The sequence below is a fragment of the Heterodontus francisci genome, chromosome 2 (assembly GCF_036365525.1).
Source record: "Heterodontus francisci isolate sHetFra1 chromosome 2, sHetFra1.hap1, whole genome shotgun sequence".
NCBI lineage: Eukaryota > Metazoa > Chordata > Chondrichthyes > Heterodontiformes > Heterodontidae > Heterodontus > Heterodontus francisci.
In genome coordinates this window covers 173721028-173744087 of record NC_090372.1, presented here as the reverse complement: position 1 = coordinate 173744087, position 23060 = coordinate 173721028, and the positions used below count along the sequence as shown (strand labels likewise).

General features: G+C 44.4%; 1 protein-coding gene across 1 annotated transcript in view; it reads right to left on the bottom strand.

Moving 5' to 3' along the window:
• gpr158a (G protein-coupled receptor 158a) overlaps positions 1–23060 on the bottom strand; it is a 723773-nt gene that overhangs the window by 112410 nt on the left and 588303 nt on the right. Inside the window, exon 6 of the mRNA XM_068051759.1 lies at positions 17830–17939. Within this exon, the coding sequence (XP_067907860.1) occupies positions 17830–17939 (110 nt within the window). The remainder of the gene's footprint in view (positions 1–17829; positions 17940–23060) is intronic.

Here is a 23060-nt window from a genome sequence, read left to right as displayed (position 1 = left end):
CCCCTTGCGCTTCTGTCTTTTTTCCTGCCAACTGCTAAGTCTCTTCGACTCGCCACACTTTAGCCCCGCCTTTATGGCTGCCCGCCAGCTCTGGCGAACGCTGGCAACTGACTCCCACGACTTGTGATCAATGTCGCGTTTGCAGACGTCTTTAAAGCGGAGACATGGACGGCCGGTGGGTCTGATACCAGTGGCGAGCTCGCTGTACAATGTGTCTTTGGGGATCCTGCCATCTTCCATGCGGCTCACCTGGCCAAGCCATCTCAAGCGCCGCTGACTCAGTAGTGTGTATAAGCTGGGGATGTTGGCCGCCTCGAGGACTTCTGTGTTGGCGATATGATCCTGCCACCTGATGCCAAGTATTCTCCGGAGGCAGCGAAGATGGAATGAATTGAGACGTCGCTCTTGGCTGACATACGTTGTCCAGGCCTCGCTGCCATAGAGCAGGGTACTGAGGACACAGGCTTGATACACTCGGACTTTTGTGTTCCGTGTCAGTGCGCCATTTTCCCACACTCTCTTGGCCAGTCTGGACATAGCAGTGGAAGCCTTTCCCATACGCTTGTTGATTTCTGCATCTAGAGACAGGTTACTGGTGATAGTTGTGCCTAGGTAGGTGAACTCTTGAACCACTTCCAGAGCGTGGTCGCCAATGTTGATGGATGGAGCATTTCTGATATCCTGCACCATGATGTTCGTTTCCTTGAGGCTGATGGTGAGGCCAAATTCGTTGCAGGCAGCTGCAAACCTCTCAATGAGACTCTGCAGACACTCTTCAGTGTGAGATGTTAAAGCAGCATCGTCAGCAAAGAGGAGTTCTATAATGAGGACTTTCCGTACTTTGGACTTCGCTCTTAAGACGGGCAAGGTTGAACAACCTGCCCCCTGATCTTGTGTGGAGGAAAATTCCTTCTTCAGAAGACTTGAACGCATGTGAAAGCAGCAGGGAGAAGAAAATCCCAAAAAGTGTGGGTGCGAGAACACAGCCCTGTTTCACGCCACTCAGGATGGGAAAGGGGTCTGATGAGGTGCCGCTATGTTGAATTGTGCCTTTCATATTGCCATGGAATGAGGTGATGATACTCAGTAGCTTTGGTGGGTATCCAATCTTTTCTAGTAGTCTGAAGAGACCACGTCTGCTGACGAGGTCAAAGGCTTTGGTGAGATCAATGAAAGCAATGTAGAGGGGCATCTGTTGTTCGCGGCATTTCTCCTGTATCTGACGAAGGGAGAACAGCATGTCAATGGTCGATCTCTCTGCACGAAAGCCACACTGTGCCTCGGTAGACGCGCTCGGCCAGCTTCTGGAGCCTGTTTAAAGCGACTCGAGCAAAGACTTTCCCCACTATGCTGAGCAGGGAGATTCCACGGTAGTTGTTGCAGTCACCGCGGTCACCTTTGCTTTTATAGATGGTGATGATATTGGCATCGCGCATGTCCTGAGGTACTGCTCCCTCGTCCCAGCACAGGCAAAGCAGTTCATTAGTGCTGAGAGTATAGCAGGCTTGGCACACTTGATTATTTCAGGGGTAATGCTGTCCTTCCCAGGGGCTTTTCCGCTGGCTAGAGAATCAATGGCATCACTGAGTTCCGATTTTGTTGGCTGTACGTCCAGCTCATCCATGACTGGTAGAGGCTGGGCTGCATTGAGGGCAGTCTCAGTGACAACATTCTCCCTGGAGTACAGTTCTAGGTAGTGCTCAACCTAGCGGTCCATTTGCTTGCGTTGGTCAGTGATTATGTCCCCTGATTTAGATTTGAGGGTGACGATCTTCTTGATGGTTGGCCCAAAAGCTCTCTTAATGCCATCATACATTCCTCTGATCTTTTCGGTGTCTGAGGCCAGCTGAATATGACTGCATAGGTGTTGCCAGTAGTCATTTGCGCAGCGCCTGGCTGTTCTTTGTGCAGTGCTTCTGGCTGCTTTAAGTGCTACGGATGTTAACTCGCTGGGGGCTTTCTTGTAGTTCAACAGTGCAATGCGCTTAGCGGCTATGACAGGTTCCAGCTCTTCAATGTGAGATTGAAACCAGTCTGCATTCCTCTTCGCACGTTTGCCGTAGGTGGTCAAAGTTCACTCATAGATGGCGTCTCTGATGTGGGCCCATTTGGTCTCAGCATCCCCTGTGGGAGTGTTACAAGCTGTTACAAGTGAATTTAGAAATTTTTGTAACAGCTGTGGATGAGATATTCTGCTCGTGTTGATGCGCGGGTGGCCCTTCTGTTTGGAATGATGCAACTTCTTTGGTCTGAGTCTAACCTTGCTGCACACCAGGGGGTGGTCGGTGTCGCAGTCTGCACTGTGGAAGCTGCGTGTGATTTGAACACTGTTTAAGGAGGCTCGCCTTGTGACGATGAGGTCTAGCTGGTGCCAACGACGTGATCTTGGGTGCCTCCATGAAACCTGGTGACAGGGTTTAGTGTGAAGGAACGAGTTGGTGATGTAGAGGTTATGATAGGTACACAGCTCAAGCAGTCTCTGCCCATTCTCATTCATCCTTCCAACGCCATAGCGCCCAAGGCAGGAGGGCCATGAGTCATGATCGGCCCCAACCCTGGCATTAAAATCCCCCAACAGGAACAGGTGTTCGGTGTTGGGGATGCTACTAATGATATTTTGGAGTTCCTCGTAGAACTGGTCTTTAGCTTCATGTGGGGAGCAGAATGTTGGAGCATAGATGCTGAGTAGGTGTACTGGACCAGAGGCGGTGAGCAGTCGGATGGACAGTATGCGTTCCGAGCCATTTGAGGGAGGCTCTATCATGCTGGGCAAGGAGTTTATGATGGTGAAGCCCACTCCATGCTGTCTTGGTTCTTCAGGATCCCTACCCTGCCAGAAGAAGGTGTAGTCTTGCTCTGCTAGAGATCCACTCGCGGGGAGGCGTGTCTCCTGAAGTGCTGCAATGTCTACATTGAGTCTACTGAGCTCGTTGTTAATGATGGCAGTCTTCCGAGAATCGTTGATTTGTGTAAGGTCTTCCGACAGGCCAGGACACATAGTTCTGATGTTCCAGCTTGCAAAGCAAAGGGCTGGTACCTTCTTTCCTTTTTTCATGTTGGTTGGTGCGGTGTTGCAGTCCACTTTTCGGGCAATGACCCTGAGCTCCAAGCACCCATTGAAGCAGGTGGACTGTGGCGGGACAGAACCTTATTGGGGCTGCCCGGTTTGAGGCGGGCGGTAGCTGTCCAGTGAGGTGCGATGACCTCTCCCACCGACAAAGGCAACCCGTGGCGCCCAATCTCTACGCCAATTGAGCTGGACTTATAACCCATAACTGCTGCCTTCCGTGTTGTTTCAGTCGCTGTGAGGCAACTATGGAGTGACCTCTCCATGGCGCATGCCTGGGCGAATGTATGGAGGTTGTGAGTTGCCCAAGTGTCAAAACCTCCCTCTTGGCCTTTCTGGTGGGGTCCAAAGGAGTGCAGAGCACGACGTTTGGCACCGGTATGGCTGCAGGAACTGCCGGAAACATGCCAAAGGTGACACATGACCGCCTACGGGGTTTCGCTCCGGATTTTCTGTTAGGGTTTACTCCCTTAGCCTTGGTCTCTCCCGAGACACCCACAAGGCAGTGGGGTTGTTAGGGCCCCTACACAGGTGTAGGAGGATGCCGGTGGGAGGAGGAGGTGCGAGGGGAGGGGTGGAGGGAAGGGGGTGCAAGGGGGAGCTGGGAAGGGGCTGTAAGGGGATATCATAAATAGGTTACTGTTCAAAATGCAAGCACCTTCTCTCAGATTATCTTGCACATAAGAGCATGTTTTGGTTCATCAGGAGCATGGGCTTGTTTATGAAACAATCCTTTGTATATGGCATATATACAATGTGGAGAGTGCACTCTCTGGGATGAATTTTATCCAGCCAGCAGGAACGGGATTGGAGGTGTGGGGAGGCCAAAAAGCTGGGAGGTGACGCCCTCGCCCAGAAATCCAATGTCGTGATGTTGGTTCCGGATTTTGTCAGCAGTGGGAAAGGTCCAAGGTGACTGCAATTACAATGGCTGAACAGGTATTTAGCATGTAGGCGCGGTGGCCTAACTCAGACTTTATGGGGGGGTTCCAATTTAGTGAACGGCGCAGAGGGATCATATCCCTTCAGACCCCTGGTCATTTAAAGGTGCTGGCACCGAGGCAAGGCTTCAGTTCCCGCCACAGGAGGGCAGCCATGGGGAGCGTTGGATGAAGGAAGGGGAACAAGGGGGTGCGGCAGCTATTGCCCTACAGCAGTTGCAGCACCTCATTGCAAGAGTGGGCTTTGTCTCGGGTGATGGGATCTCCTCAAAGGTGGGTGCTGAGGGGCAATAGCCCATGTTCAGACAGGAGTGGCAAAGGGAAATTTCCAAAGCGAAGTTCTGTCTCCAGGGATAGCGCACAGGAGAGGGAGTGTCCAGCTGACATGGGTCTCGTACACCCACTCTTTGTAAATCCCTGCGCGCACAGCAGAGACTCAGAGGGAGGCATGGCCAGGTGGCAGCTGGGCAAGCTGGAGAAGATCGACTAGGAGAACCAAAGCAGCCGGCTGCGCCAAAAAGGGCCTATCCACAGAAGAGAGTGTACCAGACTCACCTCAGCTACCTCCAAATGTCTGAGCAGCAGTGTCAGTGAAAACTGCAGCTCCAACTTATGCACCATGCTGCAGGATGAGCTGTGATCCATGGGCTTTGGTGGACATCCTCTGCCTGTGGGGCTTGAAGATCACTGTGGCACTCAACTTTTACGCCTCCGGCTTTCCAGGGTTCCACTGGGAAAGTGTGGGGTGTCCCAGGCAGCTGTCCATCACTGCATCAAGGAGGTGAACAAAGCCTTGTTGAAGAGAATTGGTGACCCTGACAGTCAGGCACAGAGTGCCATTGGCTTCGGAGAAATTGCTGCATTTCCCCAGGTGCGAGGGGTCATTGATTGCATGCATGTGGCCATCAAGGCTCCCATGGAGCAGCCAGTGGCCTTCATCAACAGGAACAACTTCCATTTCATCAATGTACAACTGGTCCGTGACCATTGAAAACGCTTTCTACAGGAAGCAGCCACGACATCTACATATTTTGGCAGTTTCAGTGGACACAGCTTTTCAGACTCCCGCTTGCCTTCAGGGATGGATTCTCTGGGACAAGGGCTACCCATAGAAGACATGGCTACTCACGCCTGTGTGGAACCCTTGCATTGCAGCCTAGGAGAGGTACAACAGCTGACCCGGCGACCCCGCCTCACCTACCTTTGTTCCGGGGTTCCACCGCTGGGCCTGGGTCTGAGGCCTCTGCAGTACTGGCAGTGGCCACCACTTCCGGAGGCACTGTCGATACTGCCAGCCCTGTGATTGACCGGCAGCTCTTGGAGGTGGGACCCCTGTCCCTCTAAAGTCTTTAAAAGGACAGCGATACTGCCTCCTAAAACCTTGACCCCAAAAGACAGAAGGATTGCTCCGGGGTGCCAAAAATTGCACAGGCGTGATTCCCCCCGCCCTTTCGGCCTGGCGCTGGGAGCCCCGCCTCCTGCACAAAATCCAGCCCAAAGTGTGCACCGAAGAGGTGCAAGTGTTATTGACAGAATTTCAGTCTAAGAAAGAAGTAGATAATTTTATCCAGGAACGAGTAAGTCAAAAGAAAATTAGTGGCCTCTGCAGCCTATTAATGTGCTGAGAGAGGCGACGCGCACAGCAAGAAACAGCAGGAATAAATCAAGAATTTAAAAAGACAGGCCCACGTCTTAGAAATGGGGGCGGAAGAGTCTTCCAGTCTCATGCAGCAACAGAATGTGACTGCTTTATAGGCAGGGAGTGCTATACATGAAGCACAAGTTTTGAAACAGAGCCTGAAAAAATGTCAGAAAGAGAATGAAAAACATAGGCAGGGCCTGGAGGATTCCAGGAGAGCCCTCTGAGAAGTGCTTAAGCAACCCCACAGAGAAGCAGACCACACATAGTATGAAGACAGAGTTGGCCCAAGTGAACTGAGAAATTAGGTTAAAAGATAGGACAGTAGAGAAGCAGTGGCAGACATTTAAGGAGATATTTCATAACTCTCAGCAAAGATATATTCCAGTGAGAAAGAAAGACTCTATGAGAAGGATGCATCATCTGTAGCTAACCAAGGAAGTTAAGGATAATATCAAATTGAAAGAAAAAGCATGCAATACTGTGAAGGTTAGTGGTAGGTCAGAAGATTGGACAGATTTTAGAAACCAGCAAAGAATGACTAAAGAAATAATGAGGGAGAAATTAGAGTCTGAGAGAAAACTAGCGAGAAATATAAAAACAGTAAGAGTTTCTGCAAGTATTTAAAAAAGGAAAAGAGTAACTAAAGTGAGCGTTGGTCTCTTAGAGGGTGAGATTGGGGAATTAATAATGGGAAACAAGGAAATGGAGGAAGCATTGAACAGGTACCTGGTGTCTGCCTTCACTACAGAAAATACAAAAAAATCCCAAGAATACTTGACAATCAAAAGGTAAAGGGGAGGGAGGAACTTTAAACAATCAAAATCACTAGGGAAGAGGTACTGGGAAAACTATTAGAACTAAAGGCTGACAAGTCCCCTGGACCTGATGGTCTGCATCCTAAGATCTTAAAAGAAGTGGCTGTAGAGATAGTAGATGCATTGGTTATGATCTTCCAAAACTTCCTAGATTCTGGAAAGGTCCAAGATTGGAAATGATCGGGATTGGAAAATCGCAAATGTAACACCTCTGTTCAGGAAAGGAGGGAGACAGAAAGCAGGAAACCAGAGGTCAGTTAGCCTAACATCTATCATAGGGAAAATGTCAGAATCCATTATTAAGGAGGTTGAATCGCTGCAGTCCTTGGGGTGTAGGTATACCCACAGTGCTGTTAGGAAGAGAGTTCCAGGATTTTGACCGAGCGACAGTGAAGGAACAGCGATAGTTCCAAGTCAGGATGATGTGTGACTTGGAGGGGAACTTGCAGGTGGGGGTGTTCCCATGCATCTGCTGCCCTTGTCCTTCTAGGTGATAGAGGCCGTGGGTTTGGAAGGTGCTGTTTCTCCATGTTCTTCCTACCAAAATGCATCACTTCACATTTCTCTGCATTGAACTTCCTCTGCCACCTGTCCATCCATTCCACCAACTTGTCCATGTCCTTTTGCAGTTCTAAACTATCTTCCTCACAGATCACAATGCTTCCAAATTTCGTATCATCTGCAAACTTTGAAATTGTGCCCTGTGCACCAAGGTCTAGGTCATTAATATATAGAGAGTAGAGAATAAGCAGAGAGTGGGGATAAATGGGTCATTTTCGGGTTGGCAAGCTGTAACTAGTGGAGTGCCACAGGGATTAGTGCTGGGACCTCAACTATTTACAATCTATATCAATGACTTGGATGACAGGACCGAATGTATGGTAGCTAAATTTGCTGATGACATAAAGATAGGTAGGAAAGTAAGCTGTCAAGAGGACATAAAGAAACTACAAAGGGATTTAGATAGGTTAAGTGAGTGGGCAAAATTTGGCAGTTGGAGTATAATGTGGGAAAATGTGAAGTTGTTCACTTTGGCAAGAAGAATAGAAAGGCAGTCTGTTATTTAAATAGAGAGAGACTGCAGAACTCTACGAAACAGAGGGATCTGAGTTTCCTGGGACACGATACACAAAAAGTTAGTATGCAGGTACAGCAAGTGATTAGGAAGGCAAATGGAATGTTGCCATTTATTGCAAGGGGAATCGGTTATAAAAGTTGTAAATGTTATACATTTGTACACGGCCTTAGACCACATCTGGAGTACTGCGCACAGTTTAGATCCCCTTACTTAAGAAAGGATATAATTGCATTATAAGCAGTTCAGGGAAGGTTCACTCAACTGATCCCTGGGATGAAGGGGTTACCGTATCAGGAAAGGTTGAGCAGATTGGGCCTATCCCCACTGGAGTTTAGAAGAATGAGAGGTGATCTTATTGAAACATATAAGATTCTGAGGGGACCTGACAGGGTGGATGCTGAGAAACTTTTCCCCTTGTGGGGGTGTCTAGAACTAGGGGGACATAATTTAAAAATTAGGGGTCTCCCATTTAAGACTGAGATGAGGAGAAATTTTTTCTCTTGGAGGGTTGTTAGTCTGTGGAATTCTTTTCCCCAGACAGCAATGGAGGATGGGTCATTGAATATATTCAAGTCTGAGTTAGGTAGGTTTTTGATCGACAAGGGGGTCAAGAATTAGTGGGGGCAGACAGGGAAGTGGAGTTGAGACCACAATCAGATCAGCCATGATCTTATTGAATGGCGGAGCAGGCTCGAGGGGCCAAAAGACCCACTCCTGCTCCTAATTCTTGTGTTCTTGTGTCCCTATCTTTGTATATGCTTGTGTTCTGTAGCGCTAACAGTTATTAACCCTTTGTAGTCTAGCTTTAATGTTGAAAGCATCAGTCTGTTGCTTGTTTTATTTATACATGTGCATATTTTTGTGGGAAACATGAGTCATGCTTTGGTTGTGAACTAGTTGCAACTGTCTGTTCCTTGGGCTCAGGAATGGGAATAATACTTTTTGGCACTTTGAATTAAGAAAGAGTGAATTTGATCATTGAATGTGTCCATGTTATTTTTTAAACTTTGAGTACTTTTTGAGTAAAGTTTACTTGTGGATCTGTGGTAAGTCACTGAAAAGTTCAGTGTAAGAATTGTAAGCATGGTCTAAAGAGATATAGGAAAGATTCTGTCTGTTTAATCTTTGCAAGGTTGTGGTGTACTCTCTTTAAGAGGCTGATGTTAAGTCTTTTGTTGTAAGAATGTTGGAGGTTTTATTTATCTGTGAAAGTTAACTTTTTCTTTAGTTTTGTTCCTTATGTATAATATCATTACTGTCATTTGAAAAGGTGCCTGAAGAAAGAACAAGGCAAGTGACGTAATTTGTCGCTTTTAAAAAAAAACTTGCTATTCTGTTCTGTGTGTAGTTAATAATTATTGGTCTGAATTGAGTTTAAATTATTAAGGTTAACATACCTGTTAATTTGGGAAAGCTGGAGTTTCATTAGTGGCCACAATAAAATTCCAAGTTAACTTAAGGTATGAGGGAGTCCTAAATTCCCAAAAATAAGGCTCACTGATATTAAATGTTTACTGATGTGAATTGGAATTTGAAAAAAAGGGGTGTTTAGAAACAATTGGAGTTTAACCTAAAAAGCTATCTTCTCTGAGAATGTGACATTTGAAATTTGGGCAAAGTTCAAAAAAAGATAACAAAAGAATTGGAAAAAAACCTCTTCAATTCACCACAACTTCTAGATTACTAGATGCAAATTTATATATTGGGCATTATTAAATTTTAAGTTTCTAAGTTGACAGATATATTTGAACAAATTAACCCATTGGGTTCATAGGCTGAGCCAAATAGATTCTTTGTTTTTTTTTAAAACAGGTGATGATGGTGCCGCAAGAGATCTTTAAGTATTTAAGAACCTATCTGCAGACATCAAGGGCTGAATTTTACTAGCCCTCCGACATTGGGGGTCGTGGCGGGGGGACCTGGAAAATTCTTCTGGGAGAGGCCTGCAACGATGCCTGACACTGGGTAGGCCCCCCGCATTTTACCGGCAGCGGAGAAGCCACGATACGCACACCTCTCACCGCACGGTGGTGGAGCCTTCAATTATGTAGTCAAATTAATTCTAAAAAATGTGAATTAACTTACCTGGACCGGGCAGCCATCCCATGCCGATATTCAGGCCGGTGGCCGGCAGTCCCGCACCTGCAGATTTCTGTTTGGGGATCTGAGGTGAGACACTGGTGGGGAGGGGGAGGTTTAATTTTCAGTTCAGGGGTGGGTGGGGATCAGAGCAAACTTATTCTATTGGCTGAGACGATAGTGGGAAGGGGTTGAAGGGCAAAGGTTGCTAGGTTCGGGGGGGGGGGTAGTTTCGGGGTGGGAAAAAAGTTTTTATTTGGTGGGAATGGCTCAAAAATAAATTGTGTGGTCATTGGGGGGGGGGTGGGGTGGTGGAGGGGCTTTCATCTTTTATTGAATATTTGTAACTCCATATCAAATGAATGTCTCTTTAAAAATATTAATTCACCTGAAGGGCTTGAAGCCCTTTAAAAATGGCACCGGTGCCTGCGTCCTGGCGCCGGAGCGGCCGCCCCTTCTATGTCATCGGGAGTGGTCCTTCCACCCCCTTCATTTAAATGAGTCTGCGCGTGAAATATTGCGGGGGCTCTGTGACGGCGGATAAAATTCAGCCCCAAATATCACAGCATAGTCATGATTTTGATTAAAGGCTTTGCCTTTTCAAAGACTTTTGTTATGCATTATCTTCCAAGACAAAGTGCATGTGAATGGTAGATATGGAAGTTACCTCTAAACTGACTGCAAGCATTTCACTCTCTCTTGTCGTGAAAGCACCATTTTAAAACCACCAAGCCTGAGCATAATATGTTTCTGAAATTGGAATTGATAAAATAAATTGATGAGTTGCTATTCTAAATATTTAAAGGGAACATTTACTGAAGTTTAAGGAGATAATCAAATTCTTAAAAAATATATGAACAGTCTAGGTGGTTTTGATGAATATTAAATAGTTTCTTGGGGATAAATAAACTGAACACTAACAAGACTTGTCAGCCCAACAATAACACTATTTGAATTTGGGATAATTTTGAAAAAATATCAGTACAATTTAGTGGGTTACTTTTGAGGATTAAAGTGTCATCTAAAATAAAGAACAAACTAAATATGTTAATACCTGGAATCAAATGAGAATATCTGATTTATGTTGTAATGATTATTGGACAGAAAAGGTTCTCCAGAGCTCAAAAACTGAATAGAATTGTGATGAATGGGATGCCCCACTTAGGATAGAAGATAGAGATAGGAAAATCACACCAGCAAATGGGAATTGGAAATTAAATCTGGCTGATGTGAGGGTTAGTAAAAGAATTTTGACAGCAAACATTGGAAGAATTAAAAATCATATCATTAAATTAGTGTAGTGCAGAATTTCCAAGAAGTCCAGAATTTTCCAGTGAAAGTCAGGAAAGTATAGATAGGACTAGTGGTTTGATAGCTTTCTCTTGGAGATGTTTTGTCCTTGTCTATAAGTTTTTTTTAAAGATAACTGCATTTGGTCATTATCCCATACATTGGGACCACGCAGGGGCAGATAAGCAAAGGTCTTCAGACAGACACCCATCTTGATTTTTTCATAAGATTACCTGAAAGTCAAAAATGGCTTGCATCAGAGGAACATATGGCATGATCATGGGTTACTGGTGTAAGTGTGAAATTGTTGCATGTGAAGCAACTAACATGCAAAATGCACTGAAGAATGGGTCTTAAATATGCTCAGTTACCTGACAACAGAACAACATAAAATGGTTAATATGGCCAGGAGAGTGAGAGAACATTTTGGATTTTCAAGGCATTGACACATACTCCATAGAGAAACTGACTTTACGATAATCAGGATAAATTAAACACACTGATAATGGTCATAGGGTGTGAAATTAAAGTTCAGAGAGACAGTTGAAGGGCTAGGAAAAAAAAAAGCAAAAAATTATCCACAAAGATGGATACAGGTAGAGGGAGAGGTGGAGAATCTTTTAAGTCCATCCATGTTCTGTTATTTTAATGTTATTCAGTAGATGATCTGTAGTGGGGAGTGCCAAACCAATCGATAGTCTTCAGGGATCAGGACCACATTCAAAACAATTTCACCCAGGTACAGAAAGTCATGGGAATCAGGCATAAATTGCATATTTCTCACCATCCCCAATCCTTGGGAGTAGTGGAAAGGAGAAACAGGATCCTTTAAAAGAGTTTGGAAAAATTCTGTGCAGATCACCCCACTCATGGGCTATAGAGAGTGGTAAAGAACAGCAATGAGATAACAGATGAGGGAGTAAGATCTTGCCCTGTGATAACTGAAGGTTCCACAAATAGTTTAGTGGTAACTCATACCCATAAAGTCAAGTCTGTCAGTCAGTTGTGTTATTTGAGATGTTTGATTAAAAAATTGCAAAGGCGAACCAACCATTTGGATTGGGTAACCTTCATTATCAGATATAATTAATTGTGAGGAATCAATGCGATAATGCATTTCATCCTCAAGGTGGGGACTCTGTAAGAATATGAACTATGTACCAATTAATTTATCCATGTACATGTAGTAATCAAGTGTATTTTGAAATTTTGCTGCCATTTTTTTTGTATGACATATTTTTATACATTATTTTATATACTCTAGTTATGTATTTATATACATTGTTATACACCCTAGTTGTTACATTGGCTAGCTTTTAGTTTTGTATTAGTTTTGAGATTATGTAATGTACTCTCTTACTTTTATCATGGTTGAAAACATTATTCACCCTTAATAATTTCATTTATAAGACAATATGAGATGTGTAGACATTTTCCTGGAAACCACATGATCTCCTCAGAGTTCGGATTCCTGGAAATCATGTTTCTTCTCAGATGCAGTGATAAGCAGGATTCCTGAAAATCACATGACCCTAATTCCAGTAAAACATGTGACCTCCCCTTGCCTCTCGAGAACAAAGGAGCCATTTAATGGATGGCGCTGCCCTAGCTGTCTGTCCCTTTAAGAAACCAATAAGAAAATGATCACATGTACCTGAGACCAATCAAAAGAACTAGGGAGGGTCATTCAGTAACGGCTGTAAACCACCAAGAAAGCATGAAAAGACTATGCTCATTAGCCTTTGGCAAACAGTTTCATAGAATAAAGAAGTAAGTAAAACCAGAACTAACGCCAACCTGTGTCCAAGCGCTCCAGAAAGTAAAGGTTGTGTGTGCCTTGTAAACTATCGCTTAGTTGTTAAGTATGATTTTGTTACTTAATAAATCCTCTTAATTTGTTGCACTGGAATTACTGTCTGCAACTGTTTTGTCTTGCCCAAAAACACAAATAAGGTTCAGAACCGCCCCGTACCTTTACACAAGGTTTCGTGTATCATGGTGGTTTGCGGTGCTCTGCACAGTCTAGTTCCACAGAGGGGCGAGACCTTGCATCAAGACAACACAATTAAACACCTCTCCTCATCTAACAAACAGGATGAGGAGGAGGATGCCGAGCAGACAGGTGGGATGATGAAGCACTTGTACTGCAGGTGAGGGTCATGCAAGGGAGGCTCAGGACAATCTCATACATACCCGGTTTCTGCCACCTTGATGCCCGTTCCAAGTGAACTCAATAAATACTCACCTCTCTGTATTCCGTTGGTTGCCTCTTTCCTATCGCACTCCCGCGTCTTGTGCCCAGGCTCACCAGGTGCACAAACAAAGCTGAGAAGGTGACCCTGCACTGGCAACCCATTGAAGAAGCAAATGTGAAGGTGGCATCTGACAGGGCAGCAGGGAAAGCATGAGAGATTCTCAACATTGAAAGTGACATCCATTTATTTAAATGTTCACAATAACCAATAACAAGACCAAGTTTCACACAGCCGTGAAACCCCAAGTGCGTCTAGGTGTTCTTCTTCATGTGCTTCTGTGAGCTTCTGTGAAGTGCTGCCCGTGTGCTGGCGGCTGAGGTGGAAGCAGGCTGCTGAGCGTGCTAGGAATTTCAATTATGAGGATAGATTGGAGAAGTTAGGACTGTTTACCTTGGAGAAGAGAAGGCTGAGAGGTGATTTGATAGAGGTGTTCAAAATCATGAGAGGTCTGGACAGAGTAGATAGAGAGAAACTGTTCCCATTCATGAATGGATCGAGAATGAGAGGGCACAGATTTAAAGTAATGGGTAAGAGAAGCAAAAGTGACATGAGGAAAAACATTTTCACGCAGTGAGTGGTTAAGGTCTGGAATGCGCTGCCTGAGAACGCGGTGGCGGCAGGTTCAATTGAAGCATTCAAAAGGGAATTCGACAGTTATATGAAAAGGAAGAATGTGCAGGGATACGGGGAGAAGGCAGGGGAATGGAACTAAATGAATTTCTCTTTTGAAGAGCCAGTGCAGACACAATGGGATGAATGGCCTCCTTCTGTGCTGTAACAATTCTATGAATTCTGTGCTGCCCTGTGGCCTGGAGTGACTTTGGTGAGTGTTCTCTGGCTGCCTGAAGCCTGAAGGGCCCCAGCTGGTTGAGGGGTCTGTGCAAAGGTGCAGGAGCCATGACAGTCGTCATATCTACTGGAGCTGGGGTCACTGGTGAAGGGTAGCCCCGAGATATTGAGGTCAGCCTCTCCTGCTCTGTTTCAAGGCTCACTTGAACCCCCAAGCCAACCAGAGAAGGATGAGTTCCTGGAGAAGACTCCAGTGCTTTGTCCCCTTCTCATCTTGCCATTGCTTCATTGAGCTCATGGCCAAGGTGATGGTGTGCAGGTCTGCACACATCACTGGGATCTGGCTCTCCAGGAGGGTCGCCGAGTTCTCAATGGAGGAAGCCATGCACTCACATGCCTGAGACATGGCAGTACTCATGGGATGGATGGATTCCTCCATTATCTGCTAATGGCTGCGCATTGTCTCTGGCATCTCTGTCAAATGTTCCCACACCTCTCCCTGCAACTCCAGCATGTTCTGTGCTGCCAACACCAGAGGTTTGTCATCAGTTTGGGGCTCAGCATAGGCTAGGCCTCCCACAGTCCTCCGACTGCCAGTGGCCTCGTTTGTCATGGCCTCTGTCAGCTGCTCAGATGCGTTGTGATGGTCCCACCCACTTGTGACCCTGCATCTAAGCCTGAGCATATACCCATTGCCATGAGAGTATCTGCGCTGGTGGAGGGTGCAGGGGAATTGTGTGAGATGCACCCTGTGAGGGTTCTTTCTTCTTGTCCTCAGAGGACAATGGGATTCCAGCAGTGCCAGCAGACAATCTTCCCTCTGAGGTGCCACAACCTGCATGAGAAAGCACAAACATTTTGGGGTTCTGCTGCATGGATGTGCCCATGCCAACCATGCCTGATGTGGTTCTCTCAAAGGGCAGTGGTGGGCACATGAACACAATGCCTCCTCACTCTCTTGGCTGGACACTCCAGTCTCTCCGTCTGCTAGGGATCGGCCACCCTGGGAGCCCACTGGTTTCAGGGCCTCCTCCTCTGCCGGGATCAGCTCTTGGATGTCCGGGATCCCGCCTCCAGTCTTCACCCTTTCCCCAGTGTTCTTCTCTCCTGTGAGCAGAAAGAGGGACACTGTTAGTCTTCCCACAGAGACCATCAGGACACTTGTTCTGGTGGCAGCCCTTTGGCCCCAAATGGGGGCTCCTGAATGCCTCCTCCTCATGTCTTCTTAAGGGACTTGCAGGGGAGGCAAGCTAGGGCAGAAGACCGGCTGTATTGGAGATGCAGCCATGCATCTGACATGATCTGCCATTGCCTCAGCACCTTGCCACCCACTTTGCAGCCACTCGCTGGCAATGTCACACTCCCTCCTGCATGGCCACAAGCAAGCCTCGAAGATGAGATGGTTATGAAGGGCTCAACTTTGCGGGGTGAAGGAGGTCATTGACCCTCTTGTGGCACTGGACCCAGTTTCAGAGGGTGACCCCACAGCTGCTGACCTCCTTTGCGATCTCCGTCTAGACTTGCGAAGTCAGGTGGGAGGGTCTCTTTCTGCTGTCCCTTGGGAAGAGGAGCTCCCACCTTTCCCTTACAGCCTGGAGGAGAATCCACAGGGAGGCATTGATGAACCATGCGGCCACCCAGTGTCTTCCACCTGACATGGCCCCTCGGCTCCCGGTCTGCTCCTCACCTTAGGAGGCCATGGTCAGCAGCACAGCAACAGGGGGTCTCCAGCGGAGGTGGGGCAGGGTGGGGAGTGGTGGTCAACAGCACAGGGTCTCCAGCCAGTGTGGGGGGGGGGGGGTCAGCAGCACAGGGTCTTCAACCAGGGGGGTCAGCAACACAGCAGCACAGACTCTCCAGCCAGGGGGATCAGCAGTGCAGCAGTACAAAATCTCCAGTCAGCAGCACTGGGTCTCCAGCCAGAAGCACTGGGTCTCCAGTCAGCAGCACTGGGTCTCCAGTCAGCAGCACTGGGTCTCCAGCCAGAAGCACAAAGGTAAAGTAGCAAACTCAATGAATGAAGCAGCAGTATAAGCAGGGCTGGCAGCGGTTAATAAATGGTGCCAGTACCTGCATTCATCTCAGCTGTCAACACCATTGGTATCTCGTCACCCGCCTTCAGCCTCCAATGGGACGGGCCCCGTGCCTCCTGCATTCAACTGGGCTGGCAGCCGCGTGATCACTGTTGGGTAGCCGCACACTTGATGTGCGGCAATGCCATCGTCATCTCGTGCCACCACTGGAACCCATGGCGAGCTGATAAAATTCGGCCTATTATAACAATGCACCTGGTATTTTGTTCCGATTGTGCTGCATTGTATTTCTTATAACAACAATACAACTAACTTTGAAATGCAGTCAATTTTGTAGCTTCATTGTAAAACTATTTTTAAAGTAAGAGTACGCAATTTGGGTAACTACATATTTAGACAAAATACAAATGTACAGCACAACCTCTATTGTCTGCACTGATCATCTGACCGTTGTCAGAGCCTGCTCTTGTGGTTTCTGACAAATTTGCTTCCCTGCTGTAAAGAGTGCAGACTTTCAGTCTCAGAGCTCATGATTGCCCCTCTCCTAACCCCAGCTCGCCTCTCCACTCAGTCTTCACCTGACTCTAAAGACATCCCACTCAAAACCAAATCCACCTGAGGAGCCAAACCTTTCATCACCCCTGAGCAACTGCAAAGAAGAGCAACAAGTATATAAAAAAAATAAGCTTCATAACAAACTTTTTCAAGTTTTGGGATGTCAGTGATTTGTTCTTTTGGGGGAAAATGGCATTTAGAAATTGTAAAATGAATGTACCAGTGCAGATTTGGATTATCTTCCATTAATGAAATGTCACAGGGGTTATTTTTTATTGAGTGATTAGTGTAAAACCAGCAATATCCATTTTGCTGCTTGTTGTACATCTCTCCCGATTTTCACTTACATTGAAGTCAATGAAAATTAAACTTGTGAGATGTATACCAGGCAGTCTATCTGATCTCACCACTTTTACTCTATTGTCCAAAGTTAAAATTATCCACATGTAGTTTACTACTGTTATGTAGTTTACTACTGTTATAATGTAAATAACCTCCCTACTGACAGGAATGGTAGTCAAATCCAGGCTGTGCTTACAGTGTGGGGTGGGAGGCGGAGGGTAATGAGGAGGCTTATTCCACAGCAAGGGTGGAGTTTGGGGGACAACTGGATAGTCAAGTCGGGACTGAGTGAGGAGTCAGTTTGTTTTGAGGACAGGATAAGGACCAGAAGCAAAGAATCACAACTCCTATTGCTATCACATGAACTAACTTTTTCACCTGTGTCTTATTTTCCGACATACTGATAGTTGGCAACACAAATGTTCATAGCTGATTTCCTGCAATATTTCTATACTTGTATATAGAACTGAGTTTTAAGTAGACATATTACAGAAAGCATGGCTTAAACAGACCTATTGATTTATAAGGGTGAATGTATAACTTGTGAACTCCTTGTGCAGACCCTCACCTGCTGCATATTGTGAACTTAGCAGCACTCAGACAATATTTACCATCCATCAATGTTAATGGGCAGAAAATCTTGGATTGCATGATGGAAACTTTTCCCATATATTCTTCTGATTGGTCAGGTTTTGCACCAGGAGTATGGCAACGGAAAAAGTATTGTATAAATGCACAGCAGTTTAGCAACTTGCTTCTTAACAAACAATATTTTGATATCTTCCTAACAAAACAATATTTGAATATCTAACAAGGCTATGCAAAGCTGTTGAACACAATATAAGTTCCTAACATGTATACTCAGACAATCATCTGCAGATCAGTAGGCAGTACATAAAAGGTCAGCTGTGAAGAAGGATGTGAGATAACAGGGACACTGTACCTGTACAGCTTGAGAATTACAGTCCCATAAACAATTGCAAAGCCTAGAAGACGAACCCATCGAAGAAGAATACATCTGAATATACTTGGCTCAAAGTACAGTATGACATCCTGCAGGAAGAAAACAAAGGCAATTATTTGTGCTCATCAAAATGATCATATCAGTCTGGAGAATTTAACACGCAGTGTCCACATAAAGCACTTTTGGGTCAGGTTGGTACAGGCAAAAATGGAAAGTAAATCTTCCTTCTTAAAGATCCTTCTTAATCTCATTATCCAAACTGGTGTCTTCTATGGATGAGAATGCTAATTTTGTGGTGGTTTGGTGATGTGTACCCACTTCCATTATGACCTGGGTCCAGGCCGCTTTAGATGTATCACAGGCAGCAGAGAGAAGATTTACATGCTTTGAGCCAGAATTCGAACCCAGAGATGAAAGGGCAGCGTAATAACTTGTGGTATAGAGTTGTTTCTATGATGAACATCCTATGTCTGTTCATTTAAAGGAGGCCCCTTGGAATTTTGTAAAATAGCATATATTTAGAGCACGACTCTCCTTTTCTCCATAATCTGTAAAATTATATTGGCAATCTCTTATCAAGATATGCAGAAATATAAAAAATAGTATTCTACATTGTTAAGAAATCTGAATTTATAACATTTGAAGAAAATATGTAAATATGTAAAATATGTGAAATATTCTTTCATGGGATGTTAGCGTCATTGGCTAGGTCAGCATTTATTGCCCATCCTGAAATGCCCTTGAGAAGGTGGTGGTGAAGCAGTCTTCTTGAACCGCTGCAGCCCATGTGGTGTAGGAACACCCACAATGCTGTTAGAAATATATTTCATGCTCTTCTGTTAGCTGCACTGCAATAGGTTTTATAATGAATGATATTTTGTAAAGCAGCATTCCAATAGCTAGTTTGTGTAACTGGTAGTAGAGTAGATCTGCCAGTCATGTTTGAAGTGTTATGCATGTAGTGTTTACAGAGTTAGGAAGCTCAGTATATTTGAGGATAATAAAATGTTGCTAATTTAACTTTAGCTCTTTGACAGCGATTGCAATAAATGCAACAACAAACGGAAACTCCACGGCAGAAAAAAGCATTTGTAGTGGAGTTGAAAGCATAACATGAACACATTTACAAATGAACGTAGCAGATCAGGTTTAATCAGAACAGTTGATCTTTCTACGAATCAGATCATGGCTCAAGTGAGTGCAAAGCTGCAGTACTGGACAAGATAAAACACGTTGGATACAATGTCAATGGTCATGCCCTAATAAGGCAATAAGGAAATCTTTCAGTTGACATTATAGGCTTACTGGAACCATTTCACCACAAGCAGCACATACTACTAAAATACTCTGTCCAACTAATAATCAAGTCATATGAGGAAAAAAAAACACTTTTTAACTTATTGAAGGGAATATTTACATTTTGGCTGAAGCATGCAAGGAATTGAACTATCTAAACTATAGGAAATATAATTTGTGATAAATTGTATCACAAAAGCAATGAGGTATATAATATTCTAATAAATATCTCTTGGCATGATAAGAAACGTGTGATCCCAAAGTGTGAGCAATAGATGTTCTTTCCCATGTTTCTTCTCCCTCCTTCACTGTCTGCTGACAAGTTGAATTAAAATTCTTGTCCTCTTCAAATCCCTCTGAACTACCACCAACACCCCCCACCCCCAGGCCCCCCACCTCCCCTGCTGTCCCAGACAGTATTTGGAAGGGCAAAGCAGCCATTTCCTGACATTCAACCCACAATGGACTTTTGATCACCAGACGTTGAAGGTGGGGGAGCTCGCTATCCAGGTTGACTGCTAAGATGGTCGAATACACAAACAGATATGGTCAACCCAGTTAGTCACATGATTAACCTGCTGGGAAACCTGAGTTTTTTGAATTTGTTCAAACAGTTTTGGGCAGAGTGGCTGTTTGCTCCTGGACTGTGAATATCTCTCCTGTCTGCTCCCATCTCTCTCTCACAAGCCTCTGAATCCACTGAAGACACATGAACCCCAAGAGAGAAAAGTCTCCTACAGCGAACAAAGTTTAAGAAGAATACTGGGCCCCAACAAAAAGCAAGATCTACCTACAATCAAGGACTCTACAGTGAGCTTGAAGAACCATAACAGCAACTCTTCAGATATTGCCTCAAACTTTTCTACTTTATTTTTCTTTTGTTCTTTTCTGTCTCTATTTGCATGTGTGTAATGCATATGCATGCTAGCGTGGGGCCCGTCGTGTATCTGTAGGCATTAACCGAATTAGAGTTTAAGTTTAATAAAGTTCAACTTTTCTTCTTTAAAACTGAGAAAGCCTGTTTGTGTTGGTTTCTTTGCCTTATAATTGGAAAGTGGTGAACAAGAATTCACCAAGGGGGGGGGCTAAAAAAATACGGTGTGTTTAAAATTAAACCCTATTACAGTAAGACCAGATGAAGGCTGAAAAGGAACCCTTAGACCTCTTTCTCATCTGATTGTAACATTGTGCAGGTCCTAATGGAAGGTTAGTAGTGTAATTATAATCCAAATTGGCTGATATGGGTTTGGTAGCCAAATTTAAGCATAATTAACTCTTTGGAAGAGACTAGGTGGCCTTATGGAAAACCAGAACAGACTACCAACTCTCCTGCTGCTTCAATTTAAAACTAATTAGATTCTATTATTATTTCAGGATTTTTTGTTCCTGATTCTCGTGAATATCTAACATTGAAACAGTTGTCCCCATAAAACAGACCAGCAGGCAAATGCCACGCATTGATGAATTCTACAAATTACTTCCAGGCTTCACCATCAGCTCCCAATTTAACTTGAGACAATTTCAGGCTTCACGAAAGGATGAACACATAGTCAAGGTCTAGGTTTCAGTGAGGGGGAGAAACAGCTCCTGGTTTCAACAACTGATCCTGCATATCATCTGGACAAATGTCCTTGGACTCGACAAGTAACTTCTAAGCTGCTCGGATGATTGCTTGTACTAAGACAACCACAATGATCCCCTCACACTGTACTTTGACAGTAGCTCAATGTAAAATGTCATGACATTACCATCGTTTCTAGGGGCCAAAGGTTTAGTTCTGGCATTTTTTTTTAACCCAGCGAATTTTAACATCCCCATCCTGATTTATTATATCAGAAAAAAATTCCTAACTTGCATTAGATGCAATTTTCATTTCAATCGAAATATTCCAAAATATATATTTTTTAAAATTCTTGTTGCATTTAATGCAGATTGCTATGCATGCCAGATGCAATATAAATAGTCCATCATGTATATTGGACCAGATTTTCCTCTCAGCAGTTAACAAACAGTGCTAGCTGTTCATTTCACTTGTACTTGCCCATAGACTTTTTATGGCATTTTGCACTGGAACTTACTGTAAACTGGAAAGCCAGAAAGTGCACTATATAGAACATCTGGGACCTTTGTGAACTGGGTAAGCAGCTGTATATCTCTTTAAGTAATCAGATTGGACCAGGAGGTGTCAGTTAGAATATCTAGTTCAATGTCAACCAAGTTACAGGAAGCAAAATAAAGAGAGGGAAACAAAGATTGGATTGAGATGGAGAGATAAAAGAGACAGAACAAAAAGTTAAAAAAAAAACAATTGTTTTAGTTAAAATTTCTTAAATCACAACAATAATTAAAATCTAAATAAATGAGACTCCATACCTGTAAAGTTAATTTTCATTGCCAAAGAGATTGTTTGGCATAAATTATGACATACTATGCCATTAAAAGGGTACTTGAACTGGAAAAGGCACGCCTTAGCTTTTTCTCTAGAGTTTAGTTTGTAGCTATGAGGTAAGTTAGCAATTACACACTGCTCAGTGTTTTTGAATGGAGAGTCAGAGAGTGAAAATGCCATTTTCGGGAAGTTTTTGGAGGAGCAGGGTATCTAGAACAGGAACTTCTGGATTTCGGTGTTTAACTGCACATGTCAGTCGCCAGAAGTGGCTGTCCAATTTCCACATAAATAACTGAGCACTGTCAGCCTCACCATTATTTCTACAGTAGAAATGGACCTAACTGCAATTTTACGCAAGCATTTATCAGCATCTATCCTGATCAATATATTACACTAGATGCCCATCTTGCATTCCTCGCTTAATAGCAATAAAAAGATCAATGTACTAGTTACAAATTGCTTCTAAATCAACTGTGCACTGTTAAAAGAGATCCATGACGACAACACTCTATTTTTAAGCCATTTCCTCAGTTTGATGCATCACATTTAAGGGTAATCAATAAAGGAAGTACTAGCAAGATTGCTTCATTGATGCAGAAATGATTTGTACTAGAAAAATAACCATCAGTGTTCTTACTTCCATTGATCACACACTGATCAAATTATTTGTGATCAATGGTTTCCATTTCACAAGTGTGATAATGGACTGTAAATGTGAAAGTCTTTGTTGGAGTCAGCAAGAGTTGAGGATCAAGGAATGCAGCCCCACAATGCCAGTGTAGCTATGTAATAATTAACTAGCATTAGCCTTCATTTGTAAATAAGGAACATTTCCACGTCTAGTGGTAGGTCAAGACTAAACTAAAATGCTTCAATTTGTATTTTTTCTCTACAGTTCTAAATTCCTCAGTATATTTGTATGGAATTCACTTGCTGTTCAGGTCCACAGGTCACTGAAAGTGGCAACACATGTGGATAAGGTAGTCAAGAAGGCATACGGCATGCTTGCCTTCATCGGTTGGGGCATAGAGTATAAAAATTGGCAAGTCATGCTGCAGCTGTACAGAACCTTAGTTAGGCCACACTTAGAATATTGCATGCAGTTCTGGTCGCCACTCTACCAGAAGGACGTGGAGGCTTTGGAAAGGGTACAGAAGAGGTTTACCAGGATGTTGCCTGGTCTGGAGGGCATTAGCTATGAGGAGAGATTGGATAAACTCAGATTGTTTTCCCTGGAACGACGGAGGTGGAGGGGCGACATGATAGAGGTTTACAAAGTTATGAGTGGCATGGACAGAGTGGATAGTCAGAAGCTTTTTCCCATGGTGGAAGAGTCAGTTACTAGGGGACATAGGTTTAAGGTGCGAGCGGCAAAGTTTAGAGGGGATGTGCGAGGCAAGTTCTTTACACAGAGGGTGGTGAGTGCCTGGAACTTGCTGCCGGGGGAGGTGGTGGAAGCAGGTACGACAGCGACGTTTAAGAGGCATCTTGACAAATACATGAATAGGATGGGAATAGAGGGAAA